Source organism: Tamandua tetradactyla, chromosome 3 (genome assembly GCF_023851605.1).
Source record: "Tamandua tetradactyla isolate mTamTet1 chromosome 3, mTamTet1.pri, whole genome shotgun sequence".
NCBI classification, from domain to species: domain Eukaryota; kingdom Metazoa; phylum Chordata; class Mammalia; order Pilosa; family Myrmecophagidae; genus Tamandua; species Tamandua tetradactyla.
This window is the reverse complement of record NC_135329.1, coordinates 213,630,297-213,644,504: the sequence shown is the minus strand read 5'-3', so window position 1 is coordinate 213,644,504 and position 14,208 is coordinate 213,630,297. Positions and strand designations below refer to the sequence as shown.

At 53.8% G+C, this 14,208-nt stretch overlaps 1 protein-coding gene across 1 annotated transcript; it reads right to left on the bottom strand.

The window, feature by feature from the left end:
- Positions 1-641: 641 nt before the first annotated feature.
- Positions 642-11,740, bottom strand: ACKR3 (atypical chemokine receptor 3). The gene is made up of 2 exons (XM_077155537.1): positions 11,610-11,740; positions 642-2,523 (listed from the first exon to the last, which is right to left on the bottom strand). Exon 2 carries the CDS (start codon positions 2,478-2,480, stop codon positions 1,392-1,394), a length of 1,089 nt encoding a protein of 362 aa, XP_077011652.1. The 5' UTR covers positions 2,481-2,523; positions 11,610-11,740; the 3' UTR covers positions 642-1,391.
- Positions 11,741-14,208: the final 2,468 nt, after the last annotated feature.

Sequence of the window (14,208 nt, the reverse complement as noted above, 5' to 3'; positions counted from 1 at the left end):
CGACGGGTGTACCCCTCCCCAGGCGCAGGTCCCCTCAGTAGGGCTGGGACTGCAGGGGCACCGCGGGGCCCCTCCCTGACCTCCTGCGCAGACCAGCCCCCAGGCCACCATCGTTCTCACTGCACCAGGTCCTGGCGGCACAGGATCAGGGCGGGGGCCTCTGCTCTTTCAAACTACCAATAGAGAAGTTTTATTCGGCACAAGGGTTCCTTCTGGGTGTGTTTTTAAAATGAAGACTTGTGGGGGGGTGGTGGTGCTTGAGAGAGAAAGGAGCAGCCAGAAGTCAGCCGAAGGCCAAGCAGAGAAAGCTCAGTGGGGGAAAGGGCTCAGATGAGGACCTGGCACCATCCGGGGGTGGGCAGCAGGCGGCACCTTTCCCCAGCCAGCCTGGCCTGGGCACCTGCAGGCCGCGCTCCGCTGCCCCTCTCCCCTCCCCCAAACCCATTATTGCCTGGAAAGCGTTTTATAAGAAACACCAATTCCGTGTGTCCAAGGGTTTTTTCCTTTTACGTCATTTCATGCAAGTTAACCCCTTCAGCTCTGTTTAAAACCTGTAGGTGGGATGACTCACACATGGCACACAGATTGACATATTATCATCAGGCACGCCCCCTACACACCAGGTCACACTTTTAAAACTGAGACTCAGATGTCTTTTTTGGAAAAAAAAAACCAACTTTATTAAAAAAAATAACTTACAAATCGAGAGAACTCTCTGAACTATGACAGTTGTGCACAGCATCGCAACCTAGAACAGTCTCATTTTTTGAAGGTAATTTGACAACACTGTCCATGTCGCAAACTGCACTACACAACAGTTTGCGTCCAAACCCCCACGCCAGTACAAATCAGCACCCAAAATAAAACTATCGTAAATAGAACATTTCAGCCAAGACTGGCATATATTCATATATATATTTATATATTTATTTATTTATTTATCATTTCAAAACCGCTAACAATTAATGTCATCTTAGTCAAAACTCAGGGCGAGCTAACCTTGCAACTACAACACTCTGAATAGAAGTCAGCATTATACTTCCCAGTCAATATTTAAAATATATTTAACTTTCAAATACATTTATAAGGTACGCCAATAGTGAGAAAATAAAGTCTTAGGATTTAAATACAAATTACCATATTAAAAAAAAAAAATCTGCAGGGAACTCAGCAAGTCCTATTTTACAGAAGCCCAGGAGAGCCCATCCCGCAGCGGGGTTTGACATGTGGAGCTCCAATGCAGGACACAAAACGGTCGGGACACAAGGCCCGGGAAAAGGCAGGACACCCCAGGACTCAGGCTGCCCTCGTCCAGCCACCCGAGCGTCAAGACCGAAGCCGAGAAGGCTGCGGGCCAGCGGCCTCTTATACACAAGGCTCGGTGGACAGGGTCACTTGGCGCTCTGCTCCAGAGCAGAATACTCTGTCTCGGACACTCGGGAGGCGTCGATGAGCTTGGTGAGCCCCGTCTTGGCCGAGTACTTGAAGATGAAGGCCTTCATCAGCTCATACCTGTAGTTGCGGTTGATGAAGCTGTAGAGCACGGGGTTGACGCAGCAGTGCACCAGAGACAGGCACTGCGTGACGTGGAGGGCTGTGAAGAGGAAGTTCTCCAGCTGGCAGGTGAAGGGGAGGTAGTGGAGAATGGAGAAGACATCCAGAAGCACCACCACGTGGTAGGGGAGCCAGCAGACGAGGAAGACGACCACGTAGGAGAAGATGATCCTCCGACTGCTGTGCTTCTCTTGGTCTCCCGAGGCCGAGATGGCCCTGGCGAGCAGGAAGTAGAAGACGGCGATGACGGAGAAGGGGATGACGAAGCCCAAGACCACCGAGACGAGCTCCATGCCGATAAGCCACTCCTTGACGCTGTGCTCAGGGTAGATGGACCGGCAGTAGGTCTCGTTGCTGGAGGCCAACGTGACGGTCTTCAGGTAGTAGGTGTCAGGCAGGGACACGCAGAAGGCGAGGACCCACACGAGAACGCAGACGAGGCGGCGCACGGCCTTCTTCCTGCTGCTGGCCGTGTTGGCGAAGTAGGTGATGGACAGGTAGCGGTCCACGCTCATGCACGCGAGGAAGAAGATGCTGCCGAAGAGGTTGATAGAGAAGACCAGGTGTGTGACCTTGCACGTCAGCTCCCCCATGGGCCACTGGTTATGCTGCACCAGGCTGACCACCCACACTGGGATGGTAAGGACCACCCAGAGGTCGGCGATGGCCAGATTTAAGATGTAGCAGTGGGTGTCGTAGCCCGTGGTCTTGGCCTGGATGTTCACCCAGACCACCACGGAGTTGGCCACCATGCCGATGACAAAGATGAAGATGTAGAGGAAGGAGAGTGTGTAGAGCAGGACACTCTTGCTGGGCATATTGGGGCAGAGCATCGTGTCCACTGTGATGCACTCGCTGCTGTTGCATGGCCAGCTGAGGTCCGAGAAGTTCCCCGGTTCCGAGTAGTCAAAGAGATGCAAATCCATGGCTTCCGAGGGCCAGCGGGGCGATCACTTTCCTGCACACAAACTGAACCAACAAAAAACAGATGGGAAAAATGTTTTATCAGGGACATTTCAAGTTTCTGGGCAATTACTTTCCCACCTGCCTCCCTCGGCATCGCCACCCCCACCCCCATTTGCTCAGCTGTTCCACTAAAGCTCTGCGGTGTCTTTGCAGAGAAAGAGAGAAGAGCGCAACCGAAACAACGCTGCACGACTCAACAAAGCAGCCAACCAAGGTCATGCCGCCCTCCAAGACAGGAACAATGTTTGCTTTCTTGCATCTTTTCGAGGCTGTCTTCTTAAGACATCGTCAGCCGGCTGTGCCCTGCGGTGGGAAAGCAACACAGGACTGGGGCCAAAAAAATGACAGGCAGCCTAAAAACGGCCCAATTTCAGCAGGGGGACATTATAGCCATTTTATCTGCATCTCCAAAGAATGGTGGAGCTGGAGCTGAGCTGTTCTAGGCACTGCTATGTTCCAGGGTCCTGCCTGGGGTCTCCATAAAAGCATTTTCAATTCTCTTCCAAATTTGCATTGAAAACATGACTAAGTGCTTTTTACCTTTCTGCAAAATTCAAGTGTTATGTGAACCTGGGTCTCAGTCCAGGCTCCGGTCGCAGGAATGAAGAGGGCTGAAAATATGGTGAGAATGTGGGAAGCCCAGCAACTTAGCTGCGCCCCAAACCTGCAGACCTGGGATTTGCCGTGCAGCTTTCAACCCTGGGGAAGCTACCAGCTGTCACAGGCGCTGGGCACCCCCGCCTGGGTCTCCCTGACTTTTATTTGTTCAACTGTTTCAAAGGCAACTTGTGCCAAGACCCGATGCACAAAAAACCACCACCTGCTGCGCTTCTGGAGGAAGCTGACACTTTTCCCAAGTGTTTCCCTGCCAGCCCGACGCGAGGCCGATGGTCCACTGTCAGCACGGCAGTGCCCGCCGAGCACTCAGACACAAGGTGCTGCCACAGCGGGAAGAGATTTCTCCCCAAATCTGCTGACCACGAGAGCATCCAGGCGCCGTCCTCCACTGCCACTTGTTCCCTTGAAGCCCTGGATGCTTTCTGTGGCCAGCAGGTAATCCCCCCGGGCCCAGGCCTCCCAGCCAGAAGCCCTAGAGCTTCAGGGCTGGGGGCAGCAGGGCTGGCCAGGGTGGAGGGGGGCTCACAGAGACTTACATCCAGACTGGGGGGGAGGGGGACGGGGAAGGGAAGGGGGGCAGAAAACAACGAATTATCTCGAGGGGGGGTACTGACAGCCATCTAGGGTGGCTGGGTGGCCAGATGGCCAGGTGACCGCTCTTCCTTGCCAGCTGTCCCAGGAAACGACGGGCCCAGAGTGCCACCCACGTGCCAAGCTCATTTAGCATGGCCTCCAAGTACTGATGAGAACTGCCCAGGAAATGGGGGTCAGTGGGTCAGCCTGCTGGCGGACGGACAGCGCTGGGAAGAGCTGGGAAGAGCACCCGGCGTTCCTGGGATTGGATTCCGGGCTCCTCTGTGCGTGAGTGTTTAACTGCGGGGCAGCTACTCAAGGCCCCCAGCTCAAAGTCACCTGGCAATGAAAGGACCCAGTGTGGAACCTGGCACATAGCAGCTGCTTAATAAAACTCCACCCCCTCCGTGCCCCCTTCCCCGGCAGGGAGGCAAGAGCCACGGGGCTTCTCCAACCAGGTTTTCAGGGGCGAACCCCAAGACCCGCAGGTTGGTGAGTTTCTTGCCAGGACAGTACACACAGCATCTCGAGGAGCAAGACGTGCTGCATCCTCCCCAAATCCCCAGAAGATGCCCTGCCCCTGAGCCCCCACCCCCCACCCTGAGTCTGCAGTCTCCGCCCCCTCCCCTTTGGACTCTAAGCCACCCCACGGTTCTACCGCAGAGACCCATCTTTCCCCGCTTCCTTACAGCATTCTGCACTTGCTTAGCTGATAAAGCACTTTCCATACATTAGCTCATCTGACCCCAGGACCCCCAGAGAACCGAGAGGCACAAACAGAGGGCCTACCCCAGCCCCGGAGGGCAGAGGTGGAGCGGGGACCAGGCAGGACACAGCTCCCTGGCACCTACTCAGCCTCCTTCCCGGGTCCTGCTGGCACAGCCCAGCAAAGCCTGCACAGAAACGGCCGTAAATCCGGGGCTGGGGCTGCTCACAGGCACGGGACAGAGGGGTGGCCCCGAGTCTCCCTGAGCCTGAGTCCCTCCGCTTCCCTCAGCTCCTGGATAAGGTACTCAGGCCTCAGGGCCTGTCGGGGCCAGCACCTCGCCCTGCGGCCTGGCTGGTGCTTAGCCCAAGGGGAGAGAAAAGCCACCAGCCTCTCACGCCTCGCCCCTCTGGGACAGCATCAGGCCAAGCTGTGCTTCAGGCCCCTGCACCTTCCCTATGACCCAGACTCCTACAGCCGCACTCCAGGGGTGCCGCCCGCCTCCAGCCCCCTCCGAGCCCAAAGCGGCATTGGAAATGGCTCAAGACCTTGGCCGAGTCCGTTCCCTTCCACTGCCTCAGGGCAACGGACACGGGATTCAGTCACTCGGGGCCTCTGAGCCAAAGGCCTCATTTCCGAGGTCACCACCCTGCCCAGCGGTCCTCCAGGGCTCCACAGCGGGCCTTTCAGCAGGGGCTGGAGGTGTCGCTGCCACAGGGACTCCAGGGGAGAAAGCAGAGGCTGGGAGGCTCCTCTGGGCAGCACAATGTCTGCGGGCCCCTCCGATCTCCCATCACCAACCGCTGGTCACCGCTGGGCCCCAGGAGCACGGGCAGTGCACAGCCCCGGGCTGGAGGCTCGGCTCCGGCGGGGCTCACCCTGCACTGCCGGCCCTTCTGGGGGCCTGAATGGGCTTCTCCCCTCCCCCCCAGGAGGCTCCAGTAGCCAAAGGAAGGAAGGCGAGGCAGGAGAGAAAGCAGAGTAAACACAGCGCAGTAATCAGATGCTCTGCAAATTTAAATGCAGACGTAGAGAAGAGGGGGGTGGGGGCAGCAAATAGTAGCTTAACCTTTTGTCATTTTGGAATTTTTCAGGCATTAGGTTTTGGAAACAAGAGCTGTTCCCAGAGAAGAGAATATTATTTGACAAAGACAATCGCCTTATTCAAACCGGGAAACTGTCTCGTTGCATTGAACATGGTCGGCAACCAAAGCCCTGGCTGCCCCAGCTTGCATCTAGGGGGCCTGGGGGTGCACCAGGGGTACTTTCATTTCAAGCTGTTGTGTGTAAAAATCGTGGGTCCACTGCTGCAGTAAAGAATCTTCTGAATTACCCGCTCGCTGAGTCCCCGATAGGAACAAAGGGATAATAAGAAGGCGAATGACGTACATTTCCACCCGCCTGGTGACAAAGCCCCAGCAGAAATCTGGAGGTGGAGGGAGTGAGAGAGTCCCACTCTAATGAACTCCTCGAGGCCATTTAAACTCCCCCATGCCCTGCACAGGAATCTCTGCTCCCCTAAAGCAAAGGCAGGGGATGACCTCATCTACGGCATAAAGAGCTGATTGCATTCCTGTAAAATTAGGGATGGGCAGCCCGAGTGCTGGGTAAGCTCCATAACGCCTCTCCCCGGCTCAGCCACTCAGCTGGTCCTTGCTGGGAAGCAGGGACGGCTGAGGAGCATGCGGGCACTAGAAGGAGACTTCTTTATCTCAGCTGGACTGGTCACCTCTGCTGGAATAAACCAGCAATTCTGTTCCTGATGGCGTGAGGCTGGAGCTGAGGTTGTAAGGTGTCTGCACCAAGATTTCCAGATGGAAGGACAAGGGGCTCTGAATAAGAGGCTTTTCGACTTCTAGGATTTGACAAGTTCACAAATTTCTCCTCTTGCAATATTCACATGTGCCCCAAAGATGTACATGTAAGAACATTTGTTGAGGCTAGTATTCCTACTCATACTAGGAAAAATTGCAAACAACATAAATATGTGTCAGTAGAGAATGGTTCGATGAGCTATGGTGCATGCATGTCTGGAACATGACAGCTGTAAAAAGAGAGAGAGCTGCTTTCATGCACACTCATGCAAATATAACATAATCCCACTAATTCAAAGAAAGCAAAAGCTATGTGTGTTGTCCTATGCAGATGTATGTGCATTAAGGCAGAGACAACTGTCTGCAACAAATACAAAACATTGGGCCGGAAAAGTTGGATGGGGGGACAAAGGGAGACTTGTCCTTTTGACTCCATGTGCCTCTGTGGCATTTGGAATCTGGCATCGCGAATTATACACATTTTAAAACACCCCGCATAGAAGGAGGAATGACCCACAGAAAAATAAAATCGGTTCGTGTCCCATTCCTCTGACCACAGAAAAGCACTGAACATCACTTTTTACGCCCTCTTCCTAACACGTGCTGTGATTTACCTCATTTAGCCCTTTCTCTGGCCACCTGGAAACTAGCCGCCTGCACACACGCCCCCCTGCAGTGGGCGGACGCCCGGCCCAGCGGCTGGCAGTGGACACCGCCCGGCCCTCCCAACTCTCAAACGGCTGCGTCCCTTCCCTTTGTCAAGTGGAGGGGACTTTTCTGGGAGATGCGACTCTCATTTCTGTGGTTTATTATTCATCAACCAAGTATCCTTGACAACGACCCAGCTGCAAGAGAAAACCTAAAGCGCTCAGCTGCATCCAAATGGTTTGCCGGCAGTAAAGCCAGCACTAGAAATGGCAAGTTTAAAGTCTCTGAGGAGTGGTGGTTCGGCCTGCATAAACAGTGCTCGTTGCACTGGGACACAAAGTCCGTCCCTGTTGGAGAGGTCAGTTTCTGCGACCGCCGGCCAAGCATTCAGGTACCTGCCTGGTGTGTAAAAGCCGCCTTCGGCGTGTCTGCAATTCCCGCCTATGTGCCAGGAAGACTCTCCCAAAAAACGGATGCTCTGTGCCCCCCTCCGCCAAAATAATGGCTCCCTGCTGGCCCCCTCTTCTCCCCACCACACACTCTTCAGCTCCGTTCTCTGTGCCTGGACTGTTCATGGGGTCCCCCCCCTTCTTCCTCAAGCCCCCACACCCTGCCTCCTTCCTCTTGGTGCAGCCTCAGCAAGTAAAAAGTGGCTTCAGTGAATGAATAGTTCACTGGGCTCCATGCCTTGGTGATGGGAAGCCGGCTCCGGGAAGGGAAAAAAGCACCTCTTTTCCCTTCCCGGAGCGTGATGGGGTCTCTCTGTGGGGGAGCGCATTCTGGGGCCTGTGGGGTGAAGCCCCGAGGGCCCGCACCGCGCCCCAGTCCAGGTGACAGGCGGCAGTGGGCCTGGAGCAGGGCAGCCGGCCCTGCACAGGGGCTGAGCATCTGCGCACCAGGAGCCGACGGGCCCTTCAGAGTATTCCAGGGGGCTCTGCTGAAGGAGCACTGGAGACAAGAGCCTGGCCTCCAGGGGGCCGAGCAGTTAGGACCGGGCCCAGCCATATGGGACCCCAGGAGGCCCTGGCACGGAAGGTGCTTAGGGGCGAAAAGAGGGTGGCAGTGCTGCCGGCAGCAAGCTTTACACAATCACCCTGAGAGGAGGCACATAAGATAAGTGGCCGAAGCCTGGGCCCCCCCACAACTGCGGAAACTGAGGGGCCCCGTGGGGGCCTCCCAACAGGGAGCAAACACCCATCCGCTTTCTTAGGAGGGGTCTCAGCCCAAATTACAGATGCTCAGCTGGAAGGTGCCTCTTCACTAGCCTTCTGCAGTTTCTGGGTCCCCCCCCCCCAAACAGGAGTTCATGGAGAAATTCGGAGGTGTCCCAAGACGAGTGCTGGCTCCCCGCTTGGCCCCTCTCACGGGGTGCACCCCTGGAAACCAGGACAGGGTCAGGGCCAGGCTCGCCTCAGGTCTGTAGCCAGGAACTGTGTCCTTCTCAGCCTTGCAGCTGCACCAGAGGCCTTTCCTGGAGTCACTGCGAAAGCACCCACCTCTTCTGCTTGACTGGCCTGGATTTATGCTGTGCCTGCAATTTAGATGAGGAGAACCCACACTCCCTCTCAAAAGCTCTTTATTTGGCAATGCACACCAGAGTCCGTCCTGCATTAAATCCATGAGAAAGCCAACCAAGCAGTGGCCCTGGTGGAGACGCGGGATGCTGGGTGGGCAGCGCAGGGTCCCTGCAGCCCCCTGCCAGGGCTGAGAGCCAGACGGGGGCGGGGGGGGGGGGGCGGTGTCCTCCTGAGCCAGGCAAACAGGAGACCATGCGGCCGACCCCCTATTCCTCAGTGGATGCATTTTGTGCAAACGGGAAGCTGCCAGGACAAGGGGGGAACTCAACAAATAATAAAGTGCCGGGCAGGAAATGCCACACCCTTACTGAGACTGGGCCACCTACAGCCGGGGTCCTCCGCCAGCCTCGCATTAGCATACACGCAGCCTGCTCCCTTAACTGCTGGGGGCATGAAATCCACATCCAGAAACCCGAGCTGCCCCATTGTGCTCGGCCCACCCGAGGAGGCCCGGCGGGGCGGGGCGGATTCCAGGACCACAAAGGCTGTCTTCTGGACCGCGGGTAACCAGACCCTAATCCCCAGCCGGTTTAGGACGGGACGGGACGAGGCAGGCGGGAAAGGGCTGGGGCAGCGGCCGCGCCATCCCACTCGCAGCCGGACACAGCGCAGCCCCCGTGCACTATGCGACCGGGGATCCCTTTAGAATAAAATCTCAGTGTTTTAAAAAAATCAAGGAAAAGCCACAAGGATATCAGTGACAATAAGGAAATTAGAAGGTGCGAGCTATGTGGCCCAGAGAACATTCCAGAGGCGCCCACCGCCACGCCTGTTATCCTTTACACCTTAGCCACGGCCAGCTCAAGGCCCCTTAGTGTCTCAAACCACTCCCACCCCCCCAACCCCGACTTTGGGCCTTTTGAGCAAAACCTGGGGTCTGCTTCCACACCCCACTGTGGCCCAGCAAATGTTCCACTATAAATTACACAATCCTCCATGACTTTAGTTACTAGTGAAGTAGTAACTTTTCCCCCCAATTCTAAACGAGAGTATGCTTATATAGCAAAAGAATCACATATCCTCTGCTGAAAACCATCAAATATTCAAAATCTGGGCGCCTCTGCCTGCCCTGCCCTGCATCCTTTCCTTGCTGGCTTGCTCTCATTTTAGTGGAAAACGTGCCCTGGGCTACACCTTTCCTAGACTTTATAAACACTTGACACAGACGGCAGCGTGTGACGGAATCGCTCCTAAGAGTAAAACTGAGTTCCTTGGTTGCCTGGCTGGAAAGCACAAATGCCATTCAAGCGCTACAAAACCATTGAGAAAAGCCTAAATCTTGGAGGTTTTTTGCTTTTCCCTCGGTCACTCTTGGGCTTTTTAATGTAATTGTCGGCCCGCCAGCCTCAGGTTTGGGGCAACTTGAACCAACTTCCTTCTTGTCTACTTGAAAACAGGAGCCTCTCTGCCTCGAATTATCACACAAAAAGCCACTGTTCCTGATTAAGTCGGGGTTTTTTGTGTGTGTGTGTTTTTTTTTCTATCCAGAAAGCCTTCCCTTTGCCTGTTCTGGGCCTGATTAGAAACCGTAACCCTCAACTCCCTGAGGTCTCGTTGTTCCTGGGGATAAACTCACCTCCAGTCCTGACCCAGTTAAACGCCGATAGGCTGCCTGGGATACACTTTCTCAAAGTCTTCGAAACTATTGACTGCAACGCATGTCTCTTTAAAAAAAAAAATCAGATTGGCCCGAAAAACCCAGCCAGTCTTCAGTTTTCTGCGTTTCAACCCCCTACCCTGCAGCAGCCCGCCCCCCCACGCCCACTCCCCACCCCCACGGCTGCAGCCTGGTGTGCACAACAGTTGCAATGCACATTCAAGTGTTTATGGCAAAGACAGGGGAAAAAAGAGCAAATTGTTTCCAAGCTAGAGCTCTTAAAAGCAACTCTGCTTTGGAGAAAGTTTTGTTACCTGAGCAAAGCGCATATGCTATTGAAAGAAAAACAAGCAGCTGATCAATTTAAAATCTGTAGGAAGGTAAGTATAGAAGCCAGCAGCCTCCACTTTCTTTTCTAAGCTATTTGACAGTCACATTTTTCTGGAATGAAGGGACACAGAACAGCATCTTAGATTTGAAAAAAAAGGAAAAGGGTTGCCACATCAAAACTCTGCAGAATGAAATTTCAGGGTACGTCACCACACCAAATACCTTCAAAGGGCTGTAAAGCATTTGAGGAGGTCCTCTCCCACATTTGTAAAACGTAACCATCCTTTTGTGAGTAAACAAATGAAAGGAAGGGAGGGAGGGAAGGAGGAAGGTAGGAAAGCAAGCAGGCCTCTAACTTGCACAATTTCTCCTCCTTGGAAGTTCCAAAGTCTTGACTAATGGTCATTCCTGACCTCATTCCAAAGCTCTGACTCTCAGTCACCCTTTGGGTCTTTATGCGTGCTTAGAAAACTGAACAAAAGTCATATTTTACCTGAAGTGTACAGTGAACTAGCAATATCCTAGACTTTCTGTGTGCCTTTTTCTAGGTGAACAATAAATACTCCAATGAGAGCAGCAAGGACGCAGAGACAAGAAGACCAGGCTGCATTTAACACTCACACAGCTTCGGGACTGCAGGCGCTGGTACTCCCCCAAAGCACTGAACTCAAATATATTCTGGAGACACAAAGATTTTCAGCACAGTTTTTTTTGCTTCACTTAAGGATGCCTCTTAATTAATTGTTCATCTTTCTGGAATTACAGAATTACCCTCCATTCTATTTCCCGATCAGTATTCCAAAAGCAAGGCAGCGGGGCCAGCCAATCCCCATGCCCACTCCGAGCACGCAGGAGGGGGACAGCCTGTTCTTGCAAAGTTCCTGGCTTACTTGAGCTTCCCTACCCGGAGCAGCAAACACCAGGTTCCTGAATTCAGCGAATACGGAGCGCTCCCTGCACCAGCACCCTCAGGCTATACTGCCCTTTGCTTTCTGCAGAGCAGGGCGAAGCTCCCCGAGGCGCAGACGCACGCTGCAGCGCAGGCATGCCGCCGCAGACTCTGCTCAGAGACCCGCAGACTTCGAGCCCCACCTCTGCGATGTTTCAAAAGGCCTCTGAAAAAGACCGTTCCGCTCCAGAGCAGAAACCCCTCCTGCCTTCCTCTCCCACACCACCCCTCCTTTCCCGGCAGGGCTGCGGGACAGGGACGAGCGCCCTTTCCTTACCTCGGGGCTCCGACTTGCCTGGCTCCGGAGCTCGGCGCCGTCCTGGGGAACTGTGAGCTGGCCGGGCTGCGGACGTGCGTTATATACACTCAGGAAGGCGCCTCTAGATGGCAGCTCCGCTCCCCTCATCCCCGCCCTCCCCTCCGCCCCTCCCCACACGCGTGCACGCACGCACACACACTCACACACACACCCCGTAAGCCTTGGCCTGTGTGTTTCCGGCAAAAGCTGTCCACACACAAGTGCACTCTTGGGAAACCCCAGCCTTCCTTCATTTATAAAGTCAAAGGAAGCCACACCGGCCGGAGTGGGGGCGGGGAAAGCAGGGGGGGTGGGAGGGGAACGTTCGCAGAACTGCAAAGAAGCCCTAGCACTTTGCAAAATCATCAAATATTTATCTGGCCTTCAGGTATATCTGTAATAATCCCAATTAACACCAAGAGCTCCCTGGACTGCTTCCTGGCTTTAGGGAAGACTTTGCTCCCAAGAGAAATAGCTCTGAACTTCTGAACTTCAGTTTGCATTATTAAGCCTGGGTTTTCTCTTATAATCCCTCCAGAACAGAAGTAACAGTTTTGGGGTGAGCAGTGCATTGGTACCATATCAGCTATCCCAAAGAGGGAAAAGGAGCCCTTGTAATAGCTTTTATTTAAATAATTTCATTTGTAAAGGACCTCAGACATCTAATCAAAATGTTCTAAACCTCTGGCCCAGTGCCAGGCACACATTAAGGGTTTGAAAAATGTCTTTTGATAATGTCTTCTTTCTGAGGTTAGCAAACATTTCTCTTTAAGTGAAATCAGCATTCTTCTCTCTGAGGGTATTGCTGAAAATTCTGCCCATGGGGAAATTCAAGCTAAGAAAGTGTTACACGTCATTTTCAACTCCTAATGCACCATTTAGAAAATCAACCATAAAACAAACTCTTACTTTTTTTAATGAAACTTTTACTTTTAAGACCACGCTTATTGTAGCTTTTCTCCCCCCAGAGTAATGTGCAATATAGAAAAATAAATATTTATATGTATAAAAGCTTTGCTTGTGCTCTGCTTTTAGATTGTGCTGGATTCTGTAAGGACAGTAGAGTATGTGGGTAGAGGCACTAGCCGTTTTCGCACATTCTCCCAATAACACTTTTTGAGATTTTTTAATACTTCTACTCAAAATAACAGCAGGCAGCCAGATGTGAAACTGGAGGACTATAAGCAAGCTGGAAAGCCTTTTGGAGAAAAGCCCTCACGATGGAAATATTTTGTTTGCACCAAAGCTTCCCATGTTTCTCCTCACTGCAGAGGGCAGTAGAGACCCCTCCCAAAGGGGAGGCGTGGGCACGCAGCTGGGGTCCCGAGGCCTCGGCCGGAGCTGACCTGCTGGGGCCAGACGTCCGCACCCTCTCCCGGCCCACTCCGGTTCACTGTCATCAAAGAACTGGCCCGATGATCCTTGGTGTTACGTCGGCACCCAGAGACACACGTCGCACCCAGAGACACACGTCGCACCCAGAGACACACGTCGCACCCAGAGACACACGTCCAAACTCCCAAGGTAAGTGCTGCTTCAGGAAAACTGCAGCCGGCCCCAGTGACAAGCCGCCAGGACACGGTCACCAAAATACTTTCATAGCTTTTTCTGGTTCCTGTTTTCTTTTTGCGGGTGAGCTTGTACCTGAGCCTGATGTAAATGTATCTGCCGCCTGAGCAGAGACCGCCTCTGTAGGACCCAAGCTCAGCCTCCTCTTTGGAGAAAGCAGGCGTGGTTCCCAGATGAAAGCAAAGAGAGATTTGAATCTGCTCTCAACTAAGTGTATGCTCTTTAAAAGAAAAGACACCGATGAGAATCTGCACAGGATGCAGTTGCTAAGGGGGAGGAAGGAAAATGCAAAGCAGCTGCTTTTTTTTTTTTTTAAAGCTTCTAGGGCTCTGCCACCGGGCTGGGCAGGGGCCCGGGCCTCCACGAAGTGCTCGTACTGCCCCACGCAGGAGACCCCAACACCCCCCCCAGGATGCCAAGACTAGGGCGCGGGGACTTCTGGTCTCTCCTTGCAGCCTCCTGGACTGGGGGCTGCTCCTCTTACCTGGAGGTCTGCTCGGCCGCCGCCCCACCTGGCCCCGATGCAGCCTGCCTGGGTTGCAACCCCAGGAGCAGGCACAGCGGCACAGTGGGGTTAACTGCTGGGCTCCACCCTGGTAGCGGGGAGCTAGGCGCTCCCCCTGGGGTGGGAGGAGGCCTGAAGCTCATGGCAGTCTGGCACTGATTCGAGAGTTCTCCCTGTGTCAGCCTCTGTCCCAGAAACCAGCCCTGGGGGAAAATTAGAGGGAAGCAAGCACTGCTTTGCAGGGAAAGATGGTGTTGCTCTAGGACCTGAGATTTTTCTTTGCAAGTTGCGAAGTTTGCTGCAGACCACGTCCCTGTCCAGCTTTTGGAAGGACTGCGTTTGCAGGGGAGGGTCACACACAAGGGGTCGTTTTGGTGGGAATGGGTTTGGTTACCCAGATAAGAAACTCTGCCAAGGCGGCCACTGGGCTCTGGCTTCTAGTGCTGCTGGGCAGAAATGGAAACCAAAGTTCCTGGAGGCATTCTCCTAGTGCAGGGATAAGGA